We start from the raw sequence: 16426 nt of genomic DNA, 5'->3' as shown, positions 1-16426 counted from the left end.
AGTGTGAGATAGGATAAGTTTAAAAATTATTATTTATTCTTCCAACTGTGGAAACTTTACAAAAGCCCTGCTTGTTAATTGAATTTATAAATATTTAACATGTTCAAATATAGTGCTTGGTGAATCACAAACAAAATACCTGTAGAAACTGCTTAGCTAAAGGCACAGTAACATTTGGAAGTGAACAACACAGCAAGAATAGGGACCTCCATGACTTCACTAATCCTTGAATAAATAACTAGTAACAGTTAGGGCTGAAACGATATCCCGGGACACCGATGCATCGCAATTCACTCCATACGATACGGTGTGCGATTTGTGAGGTGCTGTATCTCGATTTTTCACGATACGTTTTTTTCAAAGACGTATATATACGTACGTCTTTGTTTTTGTACATAAACTTTTATCACAGATACGTTTTAAATGTGTTTAAACTCTTTCAACACCGTAGGCACCAAGTCCTCAGGCACCGGCCAAGCCTTAGTCACATCAAAATAGTTTATATTTTTATGGACCGACCTGTCATACCATTCATTTATTAAATCTATCACATGTTACAATGTCTGAAATACGAATTCTATTTCAATTTATCATTTTTTATCGATAGATTCAAAGTTATTCACTATTTCCCGCAATGTTATTTAAAGTATAATCCACGGACGCACACTTCGACAACGGGTGCACATCGAACATGTCAAAGAGCAAAACAAAGACGTTTCAAGCAAATCTTTAAATATATTATACAAAGTGATAAATAAAATCAACAAAAATATATCTAAAAGTGGTCAAACTTACAGCTAAGTTATTATTTCCATCTTTTCGTGCGATCGCGTGAAATGATAGTCAAAGGACATCTCGGCTTTCGGTGCCTCGAATTCTCGGCTCGGACACGATGTTCAATGTCAAAATATATGCATGAAAAATCTTTGTCACAGCTTGTAACCTAGTATGATACGTCCACGAAGCTCAATATTTTTAATATAGATCGAGATTTCCTGCTTAAAACGTTCAGAATAACACGATTAAACCAAAATATTTCGTAAAAATCTGAAATTCATCGTACACGAGGATTTGTAATTTGATTGCCTGCCTCAGGTCACGTGCTCAAATTTGACCAATCATAAACCTTGTACCAGATTTCGGCAAGAAAGCGTCATTAGGAACCATTTTTTATCCAATGAAACTTTATGTTATACCTACGAAAAGACTCCAGGCAATGTTACGAGCGTGTAGATGAAACAACAAGCTATCTAGCGATGTGTCATATGTCAGTCTTCGACGAACGTGTTATTCATTCGAAGCCTCGAAAACAGTGGTATTTCTTCATGTTACTTAGCGGACAGCCGCTGTTATCTGGAAATGGGTGAAATCAGATACTATTCATAATTCTTTTTAAAATAATTTTCCAATTATGTAAATGAAAAAAGAAGAAGAAATAAGTAGATCTAGATCTTTTGAAATCTTATATTTGCCCCAAATCGTCAAATTTTCGCTTCCTTGGTCCTTAATCTGGATGTTATGAATGTGTTAGCTTACATTTTGTATATTTACAACGAACTTAATTAAGTTGTCAATGCATTATTTAAATAATGTTATAAACATAACTTTTATATTTATAAACACCAAGATTAGACCTTTCAAATGGTGTATAACATGGCTGTTGCTACAATTGTTTTTAATTGTTTTTTTTGCCTTTATACATGAAAATGGCAAATCATTAGTTACTGGACACTGGTACATTTAGTATTTACTCCTAGAATCTACTATCTAGTCACAACTCACAAATATGTAGAACTGTTACGTTGTGTTTGCTGGCCATTACATGGAAATGGCAGATGATTCATTAAGTTAAAGTACTCATTACAGTATATATTTTATGACTCATGAACATTCATTCACTTTCATTCAATTTTTCATTTTAATAAACTAAGTTTAATTCATTTATCTCTTTTCTTCTCTTGTCACTATGTGTATCGAGATACGTATCGAATCGGGATGTAAGTATCGAGACACGTATCGTATCGTGACCTAGGTGTATCGTTGCAGATCTAGTAACAGTCCACTAACAGGTCTTCTAATTCAGGTAGAATGTACTTTGTCAGAGCCCAAAATGAACATTTACAGTACTAAAATTGGCATTTAGACATGGGTTGCTCTCTCCAACTCCGAAGAATTCACTTGAAGCAAATGGATAGTATTTGTTTCCTAATATATGATTTTTTTTATCTTAAAAAGGTTTTATTCTTTCCCCGTGTCTTCATTGCAACAAGTATTCAAATTGGTCTGACCACAGATCAATTATCAAAGTAACTGGTAAAGTCAAATACACTGCATTCAAATAACAAATTTTGAGGATCAGCTCACAGCCACTTAAAAGAAGGGAGATCCAGGTTAGAATCGTTTTTCAGCAACCCAAGCTTACCGTAAAAGGTGACTATGCTTTTCGCAAGAGGTGACTAATGGGATCTTTCTTCATGCATTTCATCGTATCCCAAATGTGTAGATTGATTCTTATGATGTCAATCACTTGATTGTCTGGGGGGGGGGGGCACGAGTGGCCCAGTCGTCTAAGGCGCCACAATTCGCTGTGCAGAGTTGCGTCCCTTTGGCACGCCAGAAACCTATGATAGTGGGTTCCAATCCCGATTCACCCCGATCACATGTTTCTAGGTCTGTCAGCACCATACCCGTGCTTGTGGGTTTCACCGAAGTGGTAAATGTCTGAGACCTGCATCACTTCAGGCTTTCCTCCCACATTAAGCTGACACGCCGCGATATAACTGGAATATTGTTAAAAGTGGCATTAATTAAACTCAACTCACTCACTTGATTGTCTGGTCCAGATTTTATCATTTTCAAACATCTGTCATACAACTGGAATATTGCTCAGTGTGGCCTTAACCAACAGACAAACAAATACTTAAACAGTGTTTGCGTTGTGTTTCAAAATAACGGGGTCGCCTGTGACCCGGTAGCCGCGAGCGCCGTAGGCGCGAAGCTATCTAGGGGGGTTTGGTGGCATGCCCCCCCACGAAATTTTGTTAAATGTGGACCTGAAATGGTGTACTTTAGGCCATTCTGAGCATAAATAAGTGTGTGGTTAAAATCTTTAAGTCTCACTTTTTATGTGTGTACACAAGACATCTTTAAAATCTTCATAGATTAGCCACTTGACTTTTTCAACACCAGTCAACTAGAAGCTTTATCTGCTGTGACACCAAGTTCCCAGAGACTCTTGTGTGATAGATGAAGCAAACATTTATCAAGGAAAATATCTGCTTGTAAAACATTAGTCCTGCACCATGACTGTGGAATATATATATTTTGTGAAAACAACACCAATCTAGAAACGTATACAAAAGCAAGTGAAGCCAGTTCTAGCTAGGAAATCAGCAAAGGGGAAATTATATATTTATTTTTGGAGTCGAGAAGGGTATTGTGTAATATAAGATTTCATAGACTAAATGTTAGTCTAGTAAAACATATTTGCAACTACATGTTATACACCATTTGAAAGGTCTAATCCTACTGTTTATACATATTTATGTTTATCACATTATTTAAATAAAGCATTTACAACTTAAGTAAGTTGTAAATAAAGATGTAAGCTAACACATTCAAACGTCCAGATTGAGGACCAAGGAAGGGTAAATTTGACGATTTTTGTCAAATATAGACAAACATAAAATCCACTTACCTATTTCTTTTTTATTTCATTGTTTACCTGATCGGGAAAGTATTTTATAATTGTAAATAGTATCTGTCATCACCAATTTCTCGATACCTGCGGCTGTCAGTAACATTAAGAAATACGACCGTTTTCGAAGCTTCGTATTAGAAAGTTTATTTTTTCATCTACACTAACCTCGCCATGTCTTTTCGTCGCTGTAAGTTTGTCACGTGCTTTCTTGTCGATATCTGCTACGAGGGTGGTGATTGGTCAAACTAAGGCTGTCAATCAAATTACAGCAATGGCACATGTGTAATCAAAGATTTTGACGAAAGTTTTTTGTTATTCTTAACGTTTCAAGCAGGAAACTCGCGATCTATATTAAAAACATGGAACTTCGTGGATGTATCGTTCTAGGTTAGGAGCTGTGACACAGGTTTTTCAGGCATATTGGAAACATCGTATCTGAGCCGAGAAATCGAGGCAACGAAAGCCGAGATGTCATTTGATTTACATTATACGCGATCGCAGGAAAAGATTGAAATAATAACTTAGCTGTAATTTCGACAACTTATTGATATATTTTGGTTGATGTTATTTATTACTTTGTATACTAGATTTAAATATTTGTTTAAAACGTCTTTGTTTTGTTCTTTGACATGTTCGATGTGGACCGTTGTCGAAGTGTGTGTCCGTGAATTTTATTTTCAATAACATCGCGGGAAATAGTGAATCATTTAATCTTTCGATAAAAAATGATAAATTGAAATGGAATACGTATTTTAGACATTGTGAAATGTGATTGATTTAATAAATGAATGATATGACAGGTAGGTTCATAAGATTATATAGATCTACCCTTTATTTTGACGTGACTACGACATGGCTGGTCTACCGGCCTACGGTGTTGAAAGAGTATATTGGCTCTTCAAGCAAACTTTCTTGAAACCTATTTTTCTTTTGACAAAGTTTCGGGGATGCCATTTGGACTTTAGTCCTTGACATTGACAAAATACTGTTAACAAGGTCTGCGATTGGCTTATGTTTCTATTTCTGTTTTGTAAACCAATCAGCGATGCCATTACGGACACGACATGGAAGAGAAACGTCATCGGATACCTCTCAGTTTCCCGCCGAAATCTGTGGCTTGCACCGGAACCCCGCGAATATTGGATACACATTATCACATGAGTTTTGGGAGCAAGAGAAACACGAACACGAACAAAACAACAATAAGTTATGCCTGTTTTCAAAATAAAAAACGTGTAAAGGGACGCGTGAAGGTTGGGTTTTTTGCGTCCTATTTTTTTTCGGTGCGTATTTTTGTATATGGGACGCCATAAACGCAAACACTGCTTAAAACATCAGTCATTCCTGAGGTGTGGAATGTGTGGGGACGTCAGCTTACCTGAATATTCTGGATATGTAGAGTACCAGATCACAGTCATTGGGGTAGGCATCGAGAAGATGACTGAGGCTCTCTATGACCCCGGTCTGCAGGAACCGCTCCCTCCCTGACCCCACATCAGCCAGGTTACGCAGGGCTGCACACAGCTGCACACACAACAATGTCATAATGTCACAAAGGACTAGGTAGCAATACATGTATGTAGTTCCCTCTAAACCAATATGACTAGGCAGCTACATATAGCTCCCTCTAAACCAATATGACTAGGCAGCTACATATAGCTCCCTCTAAACCAATATGACTAGGCAGCTACATACAGTTCCCTCTAAACCAATATGACTAGATACGATGGATGGTGTTTCTATTTTTATTCAGTAAATCATCAAACAAACGTAAGGCTGAAGAAAGTAAGCTTGTTGCTTGGGTATTATTTTGACAAACACAAAACACATAGAAACATTCAGACAAAAATGCTTATAGACAAAATATGAAAATTCTAATATCAGATTAAAAAAGACACCATAGAAAAGATGTCAGAGAAGCAACTGTTTATTTCCATCTTAAATATCCTTTCACACTGTCAATAATTTAACTTTAATTACGTGAAGGAAACATAACCTATTCTGTTTTGGTAACAATTGCATAAACAAGTGCACACAACATCCTTCATCAAATGCCTTCAATATAACAAGAAAGCAATAATTTACCTGAACTAAAATATGTCCAAACTGGTCACTGACTCGTCCATTGTCTCGATTCTGATCAGAAAGAAATGTACATGTAAAGCAGAGAGACAGGAAGACAATGTTGGCATGAAGGGGAGGGTCAACAATCCTGTTGTCTAATTCAATGAAGAAGACAAAATGGTCCAACTAGTTTGAAAAAGACCCCTTAAATCAGTGAGAGATATTATCACGATGCTGTGAACAGATTACACGGCTGTTTGTTGATGTTACGCTTGATGATTAAAATCTACAGGTGAATATGAACTGACTGAAAGAATTACTTAAAGCAGCTATAGGTTTCCATAGCAACACAAACAAGTATTTGTCACAGAGTGACGAAATATCCCCCGCCATATACACCATAGTACCAAATATGAAGACAATCCAGCGATTAGTTCTTGAGATATTGTGGCAACACCGTTTTCCAACTCCAAAAACAGATTTGCCTGCTGTGACCTTGAAAATGGGGTCAAGCTCACCAAATCTGACAGGTGTATGCGGTGTCTGTATATACACTATAGTTCCAAATATGAAGACAATCCAGCAATTAGTTCTTGAGATATCGCGGCAACACCGTTTTCTAACTCCAAAAGCAGATTTGCCTGCTGTGACCTTGAAAATGGGGTCAAGGTCACCAAAACCGACTGGTGTCTGCGGTGTCTGTATATACACTATAGTTCCAAATATGAAGACAATCCAGTGTTTAGTTCTTGAGATATCGCGGCAACACCGTTTTCCAACTCTAAAAGCAGATTTGTCTGCTGTGACCTTGAAAATGGGATCAAGGTCACCAAAACCGACTGGTGTCTGCGGAGTCTGTATATACACCATAGTTCCAAATATGAAGACAATCCAGTGTTTAGTTCTTGAGATATCGCGGCAACACCGTTTTCCAACTCTAAAAGCAGATTTGTCTGCTGTGACCTTGAAAATGGGATCAAGGTCACCAAAACCGACTGGTGTCTGCGGAGTCTGTATATACACCATAGTTCCAAATATGAAGACAATCCAGTGTTTAGTTCTTGAGATATCGCGGCAACAAACAGGTGGGACGTACGGACGGACGGACGGACGTACGGACGGTCGTGAATACTATATCCCCCGCTTCGCGCTTTCGCGCGGCGGGGGATAACTACATACGCATAGAGTTCAATCCTTCAATGTTTAGAAGTCTGTCTAAATAGAATCATAAAAAAATCTCCGACAGTTTTAAAGAGTGCAGGAGATGGGTTTAACTCCTCTTTTCAACAGTATTTCAGTCACATCAGCTTAATGCTGGAAGTAGGCTTGAAATGATGTAGGTGATAGACTGCTACTGCTTTGAACAAAGCAAACACTGACGCTATTACTATAAGAGAGCTGAGACTTGGTCTTCCACAGTTGTCAACCACCTGATTACTGACCATACTGACCAGCCATTGCAACCACCTGATTACTGACCATACTGACCAGCCATTGCAACCACCTGATTACTGACCATACTGACCAGCCATTGCAACCACCTGATTACTGACCATACTGACCAGCCATTGCAACCACCTGATTACTGACCATACTGACCAGCCATTGCAACCACCTGATTTCCATCCTTGTCACCTCTCGTAACAAGCAAGGATGCTGTGGACCCCGGGGGGTTCAAGTTTGACTCAAAAGATACTGTGTGAAAAGTTTGCTATGCTCACAGTTTTCTCTATATTGTGCATGAGTCCAGCAAGCGTCTCTATACACTCCTTCTTGGCCAGCCTCTTCAGTATTGTTGGGTTTCCGGTAAGGAACTTGACGGCTCCCACACAGTAGATGAGAGCTTCACACGACGCCACATGGTCACTACTCTGTATTGTCTCTATCAGAAGATCTGAAATAACAAACATTTTTCATAATATCTCTGTCTTGAACATACAACAATTTCAACAAACTGGATAAGACAGAAGTACCTGCAAACATGAAGTGAACATATAGATAGAGTTATCCCCACTGGATCACAAACCGAGTCGACTGAGTGAGGCTACAAGCTATTATGCACTATTGTTTGAAAAATGTTGTCAAATGGGATTTGAATATAAAGGAGTGGATCAGATGTAACAAACGGAGTAAGTGACAAATATCTGAGTTAAAAGTCTGAGAAATGGTGGTGGTAGCCAAGCTGTACACATATCTCCGTGACATTTCTCCTCCATCACAGATAACTCACCTAGAACATTGCCTTCCAGGAACTCCTGGTCGTTCTTCTCATTACGGCTCACTTTAAACACCAACTTACACACATTCAACAGATTATTGCCTCCCACCTTAAACTGGAAAAGAAATTTGTCCATTAGGCTGTGACAAGTAAGCATGCAGAAAAACTTACTGTCACATGGTTTTGTTTGTTTGTTGTTTAATGCTGCATTCAGCAATATTCCAGCTATATGACGGCAGTCTGTAAACAATTGAGTCTGGACCAGACAATCCAGTGATGGATATCATGTACCAATCCACTCATTGGGATAAAATGACATGCATCAAGTCATCGAGCTGACCACCTCTTACGACAAGCATAGTCGCCTTTTCATGGCAAGCATGGGTTGCTGACGACCTATTTTAACCTGGATCTTCACGGGTCGAAACATGATTTTGCCTCAAAACATGTCCCTGTTACCAACTTTCTGTCAAACTAGCTACTATGAAAGTACCTCCCAGATGAAGCAAGCCTGCCTACTTAGATTCTAAAGAAGCAAATATTACAATCCTGTGAATCCTCTATGTGATGCTTAGTAAAGACAGCTTCGGACATTGGGAATACAGTACTTAAATCTACAGGAGAAACCTTGATATTTGTAGGCTATGCAAACAATTTTGCTTAAAATAAGTTACTGACACAATGCATTTTCCCCTAAAGTCAATGATATATTGTTGTATTTCAAATTTCCAAGCCATAATACTCGGAATTTTTTTTTCTAAAATACTGAATCCCCTATTATACTTCGGTGCGCACTATACTCAAGAAAATACAGTAATGCCATTGTGAATAAAAAAACAATTATTGAATTTACTATTGACTTAAACAATTGAACGATTAACAACACAGCATGGATTTTGACTGATACACAAATAAAACAAGAACACTTAAGTAAATCTTCTACACATGAGTGTCTGTCCCATATGTTACTTCAAATTAAGCCATAGCTAGTAACACACATCAAAAGGAACATGTACATCCTCATTTTGCTACCCTGTTTTGTCCATCAGGCCTTAATATTCCCACCCTGTTTCAAACATTACTGTTGACAGTATGGAGCTATGAGCAAGTCACTTACTGCCAGTATTAGCCTGGCTAACTTGAGCATGACTCTGGGTTCTTCCACATCCAGCAACTTGAAGATGGCCTTGAGTATGGAGGATCTCTGCTTGTAGCTCTTGGTCAGTTTTTTGTTGGTGTCCAGCACAGTGTACAGCTCCTCCGCCAGCTCCCCCAGCTTTTCATTGTCCCTGTCTACAACAGTGGGGAAACAAAATGTTCTTATAACTTGTGAACACTTGCTCTTGCCAACTTGTCTCCCCTTGGACTACAGAGTGGGTCAATAAAATGTTGTTACAACTTGTGAAGACTTACTCTTGCCAAGAGCTGACATCGCCTCAATGAGAGGGGCCACTTTGTCTGTGAAGAAGTTATCATCACCGACGTCAATTGAGTCTCTTTTCCCAGCACTGCCTGGAACATAAAAGGGAGGAAATCTGCATAAGTCTGAGACTGCCATTAGACTTGGACTTGTATGTAAGTCTGAGATCTCAATTAGACTTGGACTTGTATGTCAGTCTGAGATCTCCATTAGACTTGTATGTCAGTCTGAGATCTCCATTAAACTTGTATTTCAGTCTGAGATCTCCATTAAACTTGTATGTCAGTCTGAGATCTCCATTAAACTTGTATGTCAGTCTGAGATCTCCACTAAACTTGTATGTCAGTCTGAGATCTCCATTAAACTTGTATGTCAGTCTGAGATCTCCATTAGACTTGTATGTCAGTCTGAGATCTACATTAGACCTTTAAGACAGTTGGAGATCTGTGATGAGTGTACAAGATGGGAAACACACTGACCACTGCGACTCTTCCCTGCACTGCTGGACTTGCGTGAGCTGCCACTGCCCACCCTCTGTTCCCCGTCATGGGATCCACCACTGCAACAGTGAAGCTTGCAATAAGCTCCATGGATCACAAGAGGACTCCCCAATAGCAATTGATGGATTTACATAAATTAAAAACATCTAAGAAAGGACTGACCAAAGTTAATGTGTTTAAAGAGATACTTCTTCAAGGTCAGAATCATAACTTCTTTTCCTTCAAAGAGAAAAACATGTCATGCCACTGATAAAGAACAAAGAATTCATTTTTTTGGATAAATATTAATATTTTTCAGTCTTTATGATGACTGATTCAATTGGAAATAATACATGGATTTGGGTTAATGAAGACCGTAATTTACCATGTTCCAATGTTTCAAGGAATAGCTATATCCGCCAGTCAGCACTCACGTTCTGGGTGGACTGCTGACTCCCATGGAGCTGGACACCCGTGGGGCAGCTTCTTTCCCATCAGCCATGCCCCGCTCCTCTGGCAGCAGGGTCCTCTCCTTGGGCCCGCTACTCACACGACGTGGGACGTCTGCATCAGGGCTGCCTTGGTCTTGGTGCAAGCGGCCTTTAAATTAGAGTCAGTATTATCATACTTACCTCATTCAAAAATTAAAAATGAGTAAAATCTAAATATTTTTTACATTTGTATACTTATCCTGCATTACTCCTTAATGCATTCACTGCTTACCTTGTGACAAAAAAAAACTGAGACAGCTAACCGGCGATGGTCCTTGGGTGAATGGTTCTGTTCACAATCCCACTTTTATATCCCGCCGTCGCTGTCCCTGTGACCTCACGTGACCAAAGGTCAACTCTTCACATCACTGCCTGTCGCCCGAGCTTAAAAAACATACTTTTGAGGTTTCTGAAGCCAAAGTGGGGAGGCAAGTCTGCGACGGGTGGGCCTTAAACGTAGTAATGCAGGATAAGTATACAAATGTAAAAAATATTTAGATTTTACTAAATTTTTTACTTATCCTGCATTACTCCTTAATGCATCTGTATCGGACGGTATGGAGGTGGGAAAACCTCACAATACAGAAACCTCAATAATTCACACCCTGACAACCTGACACAGATTAGTCAGTAAACCGTTAAGCGGAAAAGTTGAGAAAAACGCTAATACGGTAGGGTATTACAATGTGGCAAACAATTGCACATGGGAATTAAAGAATAGTTCCCTATACATTTTAGTAATAAAGACAACTAGCTGCTCAGCCAAATCTTTACTTACTATATGATTATAGCCCTGATGACAATAACTTGTCTTCCCTTGGCGAATTCTGATCAATTACACCGAACAGGAAAAGGCTCTGTATAGGGTGTGTATATTATTTGCGTCGAGGGTTGGTAACTTGCTGAGCTACAACCAACGGCCCCAAACTCCGTACACCTTCAATGTCCTCGAGAGTCACATCGCGAAGATAATGACTAGCGAAAACTGTGTCAGACCTCCAAAAACATCCTTCCATGATTGTCTTGATAGTACAATTGCTGTGTAAGGCCATGGTAGAGGCTAATGCCCTGATCTCATGAGGATTATTCGTTCTTCAGGGATGTGAGCAGGTTTTCCCGAAAAAAAGAGGAAAAGTCTAGGGGGGTCTGGGGGCATGCCCCACCCGAATTTTTTTAAACATTTGATTGCATTTTAAGCAATTTCGTGCAGTTTGGAAAACATTCACACCAAGAAATGTAATAAGTCAATGGAGAAAGTCAATAAGTCAAATAAACAAGATGGCAGATGCAGTAAAGTTTCGAAGTTGAATCAGTACTTTTATAAAATCGGGCATAGCTTTCGTGCACCTGGCTACCCGCCAGGTCTGGGAGCAGTACTGCCATAAACTTCAACCCCCATCCCCCAGACACAAGGACAACTGTCACAAGCGTGCAATGTCTGACCCTTTCCCCATGTTGAAGCATATTGAAAAAAAACTTACCTTGTACTTACCTTTTGACGAAAAAAACAAAACTCCATTGCAAACATAAGACATTAATACAACATATATCCCCATGTTATGGGGTTTTGGACGCTGAAGAAACATTCATAGTTTTCTCGCTAATCACATGAACAACTGTAAAACATCTCATTCACTTACAGGCTAAAAGACAACTTTATCTTAAAAACAAGCCATCAGCTGACTCTGAGTATTTACAATTTCTGTGTGACGCCACACCCCACGTTATAGTGCAAGTATTCATGATAGAAAATGTATGATGTCCGAAAACCTATGCTGGTGAAAGCTCTGATCGAAAACAGGACAATCCGCGATGCTTGTCCGGTTTTCGATCATATCTTTCGGAGTGTTTTTTTCCGAAATTTTTATTTAAGTTTTACGCGGAAGATGATTTTTTCCGAGGACTACTGTTTTAAAAAACGCGATTTTCCGCGTTTCCGCAGAGATTTCACATCCCTGGTTCTTGGTGGATCCAAATTGGCGATCGAATAGGCCTGAAGGATGACTGCGCGTAACCATAAGGATATGGTGTTGCGACTGACCTCGGTCGTGGATGTAGCAGATACGGGTATAAATAACCGCTTCCTCGAACCACGCCTAGTCTTGGAACGGCGGATGAAAATTCGCAGTGCCCGTACCGGACATAATAGAAGTTCACCCTCACCCTCACTGCCCACAATCATCGAGATTGGTGGAATGGTGAAGGAACGATCAGGTTGGCCTGGTAATTGATTCTTGGCAATAAAATCCCAGCACAACCCTAGATGTACCGCTCCGTGCGTCCCATGCTCAAAACGAACCCGGGTGATGTCGATTGCATGTAATTCGCTCACCCGTGCCGCTGTGGCTAATGCCAAGAGAAACATTGTTTTCTTGGTGAGGTCATAAAATGAGGATGCATTGAGGGGCTCAAATGGGGGTCCTCGCAAACCTCGAAGTACCACGTTCAGATCCCACGCAGGTGGGCGGAACTTGGTCTTCTGATCCTCAAGCCTGAAAGAGCGTAATAAGGCCTGTAGTTCCGGGATCTTAGTAATCTTACGATTATCCGGAACGGCCAACACTGAGGTGACGCCGTAGTAGGATCTTGACCTTTTGCTTTGCAAAAAGTCTCAAACGATCCCCACTTATCATCGTAAAGGCTTCTAGTAGAGGGACGATGAGCTAAGGTTATAGCTTTTGCTGCCCGAGCCGAATAGCCTTTTGCACTTAATGCCTTTTTAAGACGAACCAACCGTGCAGACGAAATTTGTCTGGTGTTGGATGAGGCAATTTGCTGTGAGGGTGGATCAGTAGGTTGGACCACTGTGGAAGGGGTAGTGGATCGTTTCCTGCTAGCCTCCTGAGCTCGACGAACCACCCTCTCGCTGGCCACCAGGGCGCGACCAAAGTCAGAGCAAGTGTTCTTGTCTCTTGGATCTTTTGTATTACCCTGGGAAGTAGAACTGGTGGCGGAAATGCATACGCCTTTATTCCTTCCCAAGGAATGCTGAATGCGTCCACCGCCCAAGCCTTCGGATCTGGTAACGGGGAGACATATGTCAAAAGTTGGTGGTTTTGGCAAGTTGCAAACAGGTCGATGTTTGGTTGCCCGAACTTCCGAACCAATAATTGGAATGCTTCTGTGTGAAGTTTCCACTCAGTGGGTGCTACCCTGTCTGGGCGTGATAGAGCATCGGCCAGAATGTTTCGACATCCGGGGAAGTGCTGAACTATGAACTGTAGTTGCAGCCGATCCACTAGATGGAAAAATCTGAATGTCTGTTGAAGTAGCGAGTTGGAGTGTGTTGTTCCCTGATTGCGCAGGCACCACACCACAGTGCTGTTGTCTGTGGATATGGAGAGTTGGGTTGATTGTAGTTGATTCTGCCAATGGGATATGGCTAGAATTACGGCTTCCAACTCCAGATTGTTTATGTGCCATTTCCGATGAGCGCTTGACCATAGCCCTGAGACTGTCTGGTCTTGTAGGTGAGCACCCCACCCCTGAAGGGAGGCGTCTGCGAATAGGTGTAGATTCGGGGACAACCCTGATAAAGAGATTCCTCCTAAGACATTCGACTCTATCGTCCACCAACGGAGATAAGGTCTCAAATTCGTTGGTAGCATGATGGCCCTGAGTGGATCCTGACTCCTGATGTAGGGATTCAGGAATTGTTGTATTGGGCGTAACTGTAATCGGCCTCTGTTGGTTAGGTCCTGGGCTGAGGTGAGTAACCCTAGCAACACTTGCCATTGGTGAAGTGTGCGTGGTTGACAAAGAGCAGGTGACAGGAGGCGTAAATTCTTGTGCTATCTGTCCCTGGGTACCGACAGGAGGTTCTGATCTGTTTGAAATAGTCCTCCTATGAACTGGAGTCGAAATGATGGAGTTAACTCCGATTTCGCCTCGTTGACTATCCAACCCAGTTGATATAGTAGTCTTCTGGTGAATTCCCGGTGACATACTAACGTCGGTGTGTGTTGATGACACAGGAGACAGTCGTCTATGTACGACTGGAACCAAATGTTCCTCAGCTGTAGAAACACAGTTATGGGCTTCATTATTCATGTAAATAGCCACGGGGCCACTGAAATGCCAAATGGGAGTACTGCCCACTGGTAGTGGACCCCATTGAACTGGAACCTGAGGAATCTGCGATCTTTGGGATGAATCAGTATGTGCAGATATGCATCCTGTAGATCGATACTGATCAAGGAATCGAACGCTTTTATGCTGGTTCTGAGTAGTCTCAATGTAATGAGGCGGAAATAGGGTGGACGCTTCAGATAGAGCTCGTTGAAAACAGAGAGATTGTGTATCATTCTCATCTTGTCTGAGCCCTTCTTGGGTACCAGGAAGATGTGAGAATAAAATCCCGGAGTTAGCGCTGGGGTGTGTATAATCTCTTCGGCTCTTTTCTCCAATAGTAAGTCTATGTTGGCCTTTAAAAGGACATGTTGCTTCCTTGGATAATTCTCCGGAACGGATGCCGTGGTCAACGGAGGAAAAACCTCTATGTCTAGTTGGTAACCGTGGCGTAGAATGTTGAGAACATAATCGTCCCTGAGGATGCTCCAGTTCTTCCAAAACCGATTCAGTCTCCCGCCTACAGGGGTATCGACAATTGGGACGACTGGGGGTAGGAGATCCCAGTCGTGACTGTCTAACATTTCAATGTTTGCCCCTCCTATCACCTCCCTTACTGTGGTATTTACCACGTCGGGATTGATAAGAACCTTGGGGTTTTCCTCTGCCACGCCCTTTGCCACGAAAAGAATCGTGCACCTGTCCTTCCTTAAGCGACTCACGTCTAGGCCTGTAGTTGCCTGACTTGCCTGATCGCTGGGAAACATTTTGAGAAACATGCTCCAAAGCCTTGAGTGCTGTTTCATCCCTAGCGTAACTGGAAACCTTCGTGTGTGTGTCTGAAATCTGTTTGTTGAACAGAGATGAGGAAGACCAAGGTTGACGTAGCAATCTGCGTTTAAACTCTGAGTCCCAAGTAGATAAGGCTACTAAATAACCCAATCTCCGAGTGACAGTTATTTCTGCCAACGCAGCTTTAAGATGATTGCTCATATGGTTAATCTGACGCTGTTGAAAATCAACTATAGTTTGGAGGTGATCTAGTCGGTTAGGATTATCCTCTGACAGATCCTGCTCTACCGCCCGAGTAGACCATGCTAATGCTGCTAAAGGTTTTAATACCCTTCGGATTTCTGTTTCAATAAACGCAACTCTGGTATCCTGAACCTTAAGAGTGGTAGGCCTTGACGAGCCTGTCATTCTCTGTATATCCTCATCCAAACTATGTGCCTGGTTTGCTGCCTCAAAGCCATGAATAGGAAATTCATCTTTCCTAAACCTGGGAGGTCTGAATGACGGCGTAAGTGTGAGCCTGGAGAAGCCCTCATCCAAAGATCTAATCATATCTGACATCATAGGGTCAATCGGAATCGACGTAGGATGTGTCCAAATAGTATCTTTTTTATCTACCCCACTACCTGGGGAAGGTACTGAAATGAGGCGGTCAGCTACCCAATCAGATACTTGAGCCAGGCTAAGGTGAGTATTCCATTCGTTCGCGGAATCTCCCTCCTCACCATTAGAACCATCTGATGAATCAGAACGATGTTGATGTGTACGTCTTGATGGTGAACGACTTCTACTCCGATGTGCAGTATTACCTCTGACCGAGGGCTTAGATGAACTGCCTGGTGACAAGGAATCACGAGTTGATGTCCAAGTACGGGCAGGTGTACTGGTACTACTCAACGAAGAATGTACTGTATTATGACTCATAATAGGAGTGTTATACACATTAGTCACTGGAGTAGGCGGTAAAATATGTGCCGTAGATGTAGTTGATGCAGGTGTCTGATACATAGGCATAGGCGTAGGCAAAGGCATAGGCGCAGGCGCAGGATACAGTTGTGTCATAGACTGCTGCCACATTGATTGTAGAAAATTTGGCATCCAATTAGTGTTTGGAATTGGCATAGGCGCCTGCGCTGGATACATTGGTACAGCGCTAAGCTGATCGTGCGCTGGTTGCGTAATATCATACGCTGA

At 41.2% G+C, this 16426-nt stretch overlaps 1 protein-coding gene across 3 annotated transcripts in view; it reads right to left on the bottom strand.

Annotated features, from left to right (window-relative positions):
- LOC124126770 (armadillo repeat-containing protein 2-like) overlaps positions 1-16426 on the bottom strand; it is a 45875-nt gene that overhangs the window by 11597 nt on the left and 17852 nt on the right. For all 3 annotated transcript variants that reach the window (XM_046490284.2, XM_046490285.2, XM_046490287.2), the window contains 8 exons: positions 10316-10481; positions 9882-9961; positions 9396-9494; positions 9100-9275; positions 7995-8097; positions 7486-7658; positions 5786-5836; positions 5079-5224 (listed from right to left, as the gene is read on the bottom strand). In XM_046490284.2, the coding sequence (XP_046346240.2) occupies positions 5079-5224; positions 5786-5836; positions 7486-7658; positions 7995-8097; positions 9100-9275; positions 9396-9494; positions 9882-9961; positions 10316-10481 (994 nt within the window). The remainder of the gene's footprint in view (positions 1-5078; positions 5225-5785; positions 5837-7485; positions 7659-7994; positions 8098-9099; positions 9276-9395; positions 9495-9881; positions 9962-10315; positions 10482-16426) is intronic.

The sequence above is a fragment of the Haliotis rufescens genome, unplaced genomic scaffold (assembly GCF_023055435.1).
Source record: "Haliotis rufescens isolate VD_foot unplaced genomic scaffold, xgHalRufe1.0.p SCAF_5, whole genome shotgun sequence".
NCBI classification, from domain to species: Eukaryota; Metazoa; Mollusca; class Gastropoda; order Lepetellida; family Haliotidae; genus Haliotis; species Haliotis rufescens.
The sequence above is the reverse complement of the archived record's forward strand: the minus strand, read 5'-3'. Positions and strand labels throughout refer to the sequence as shown.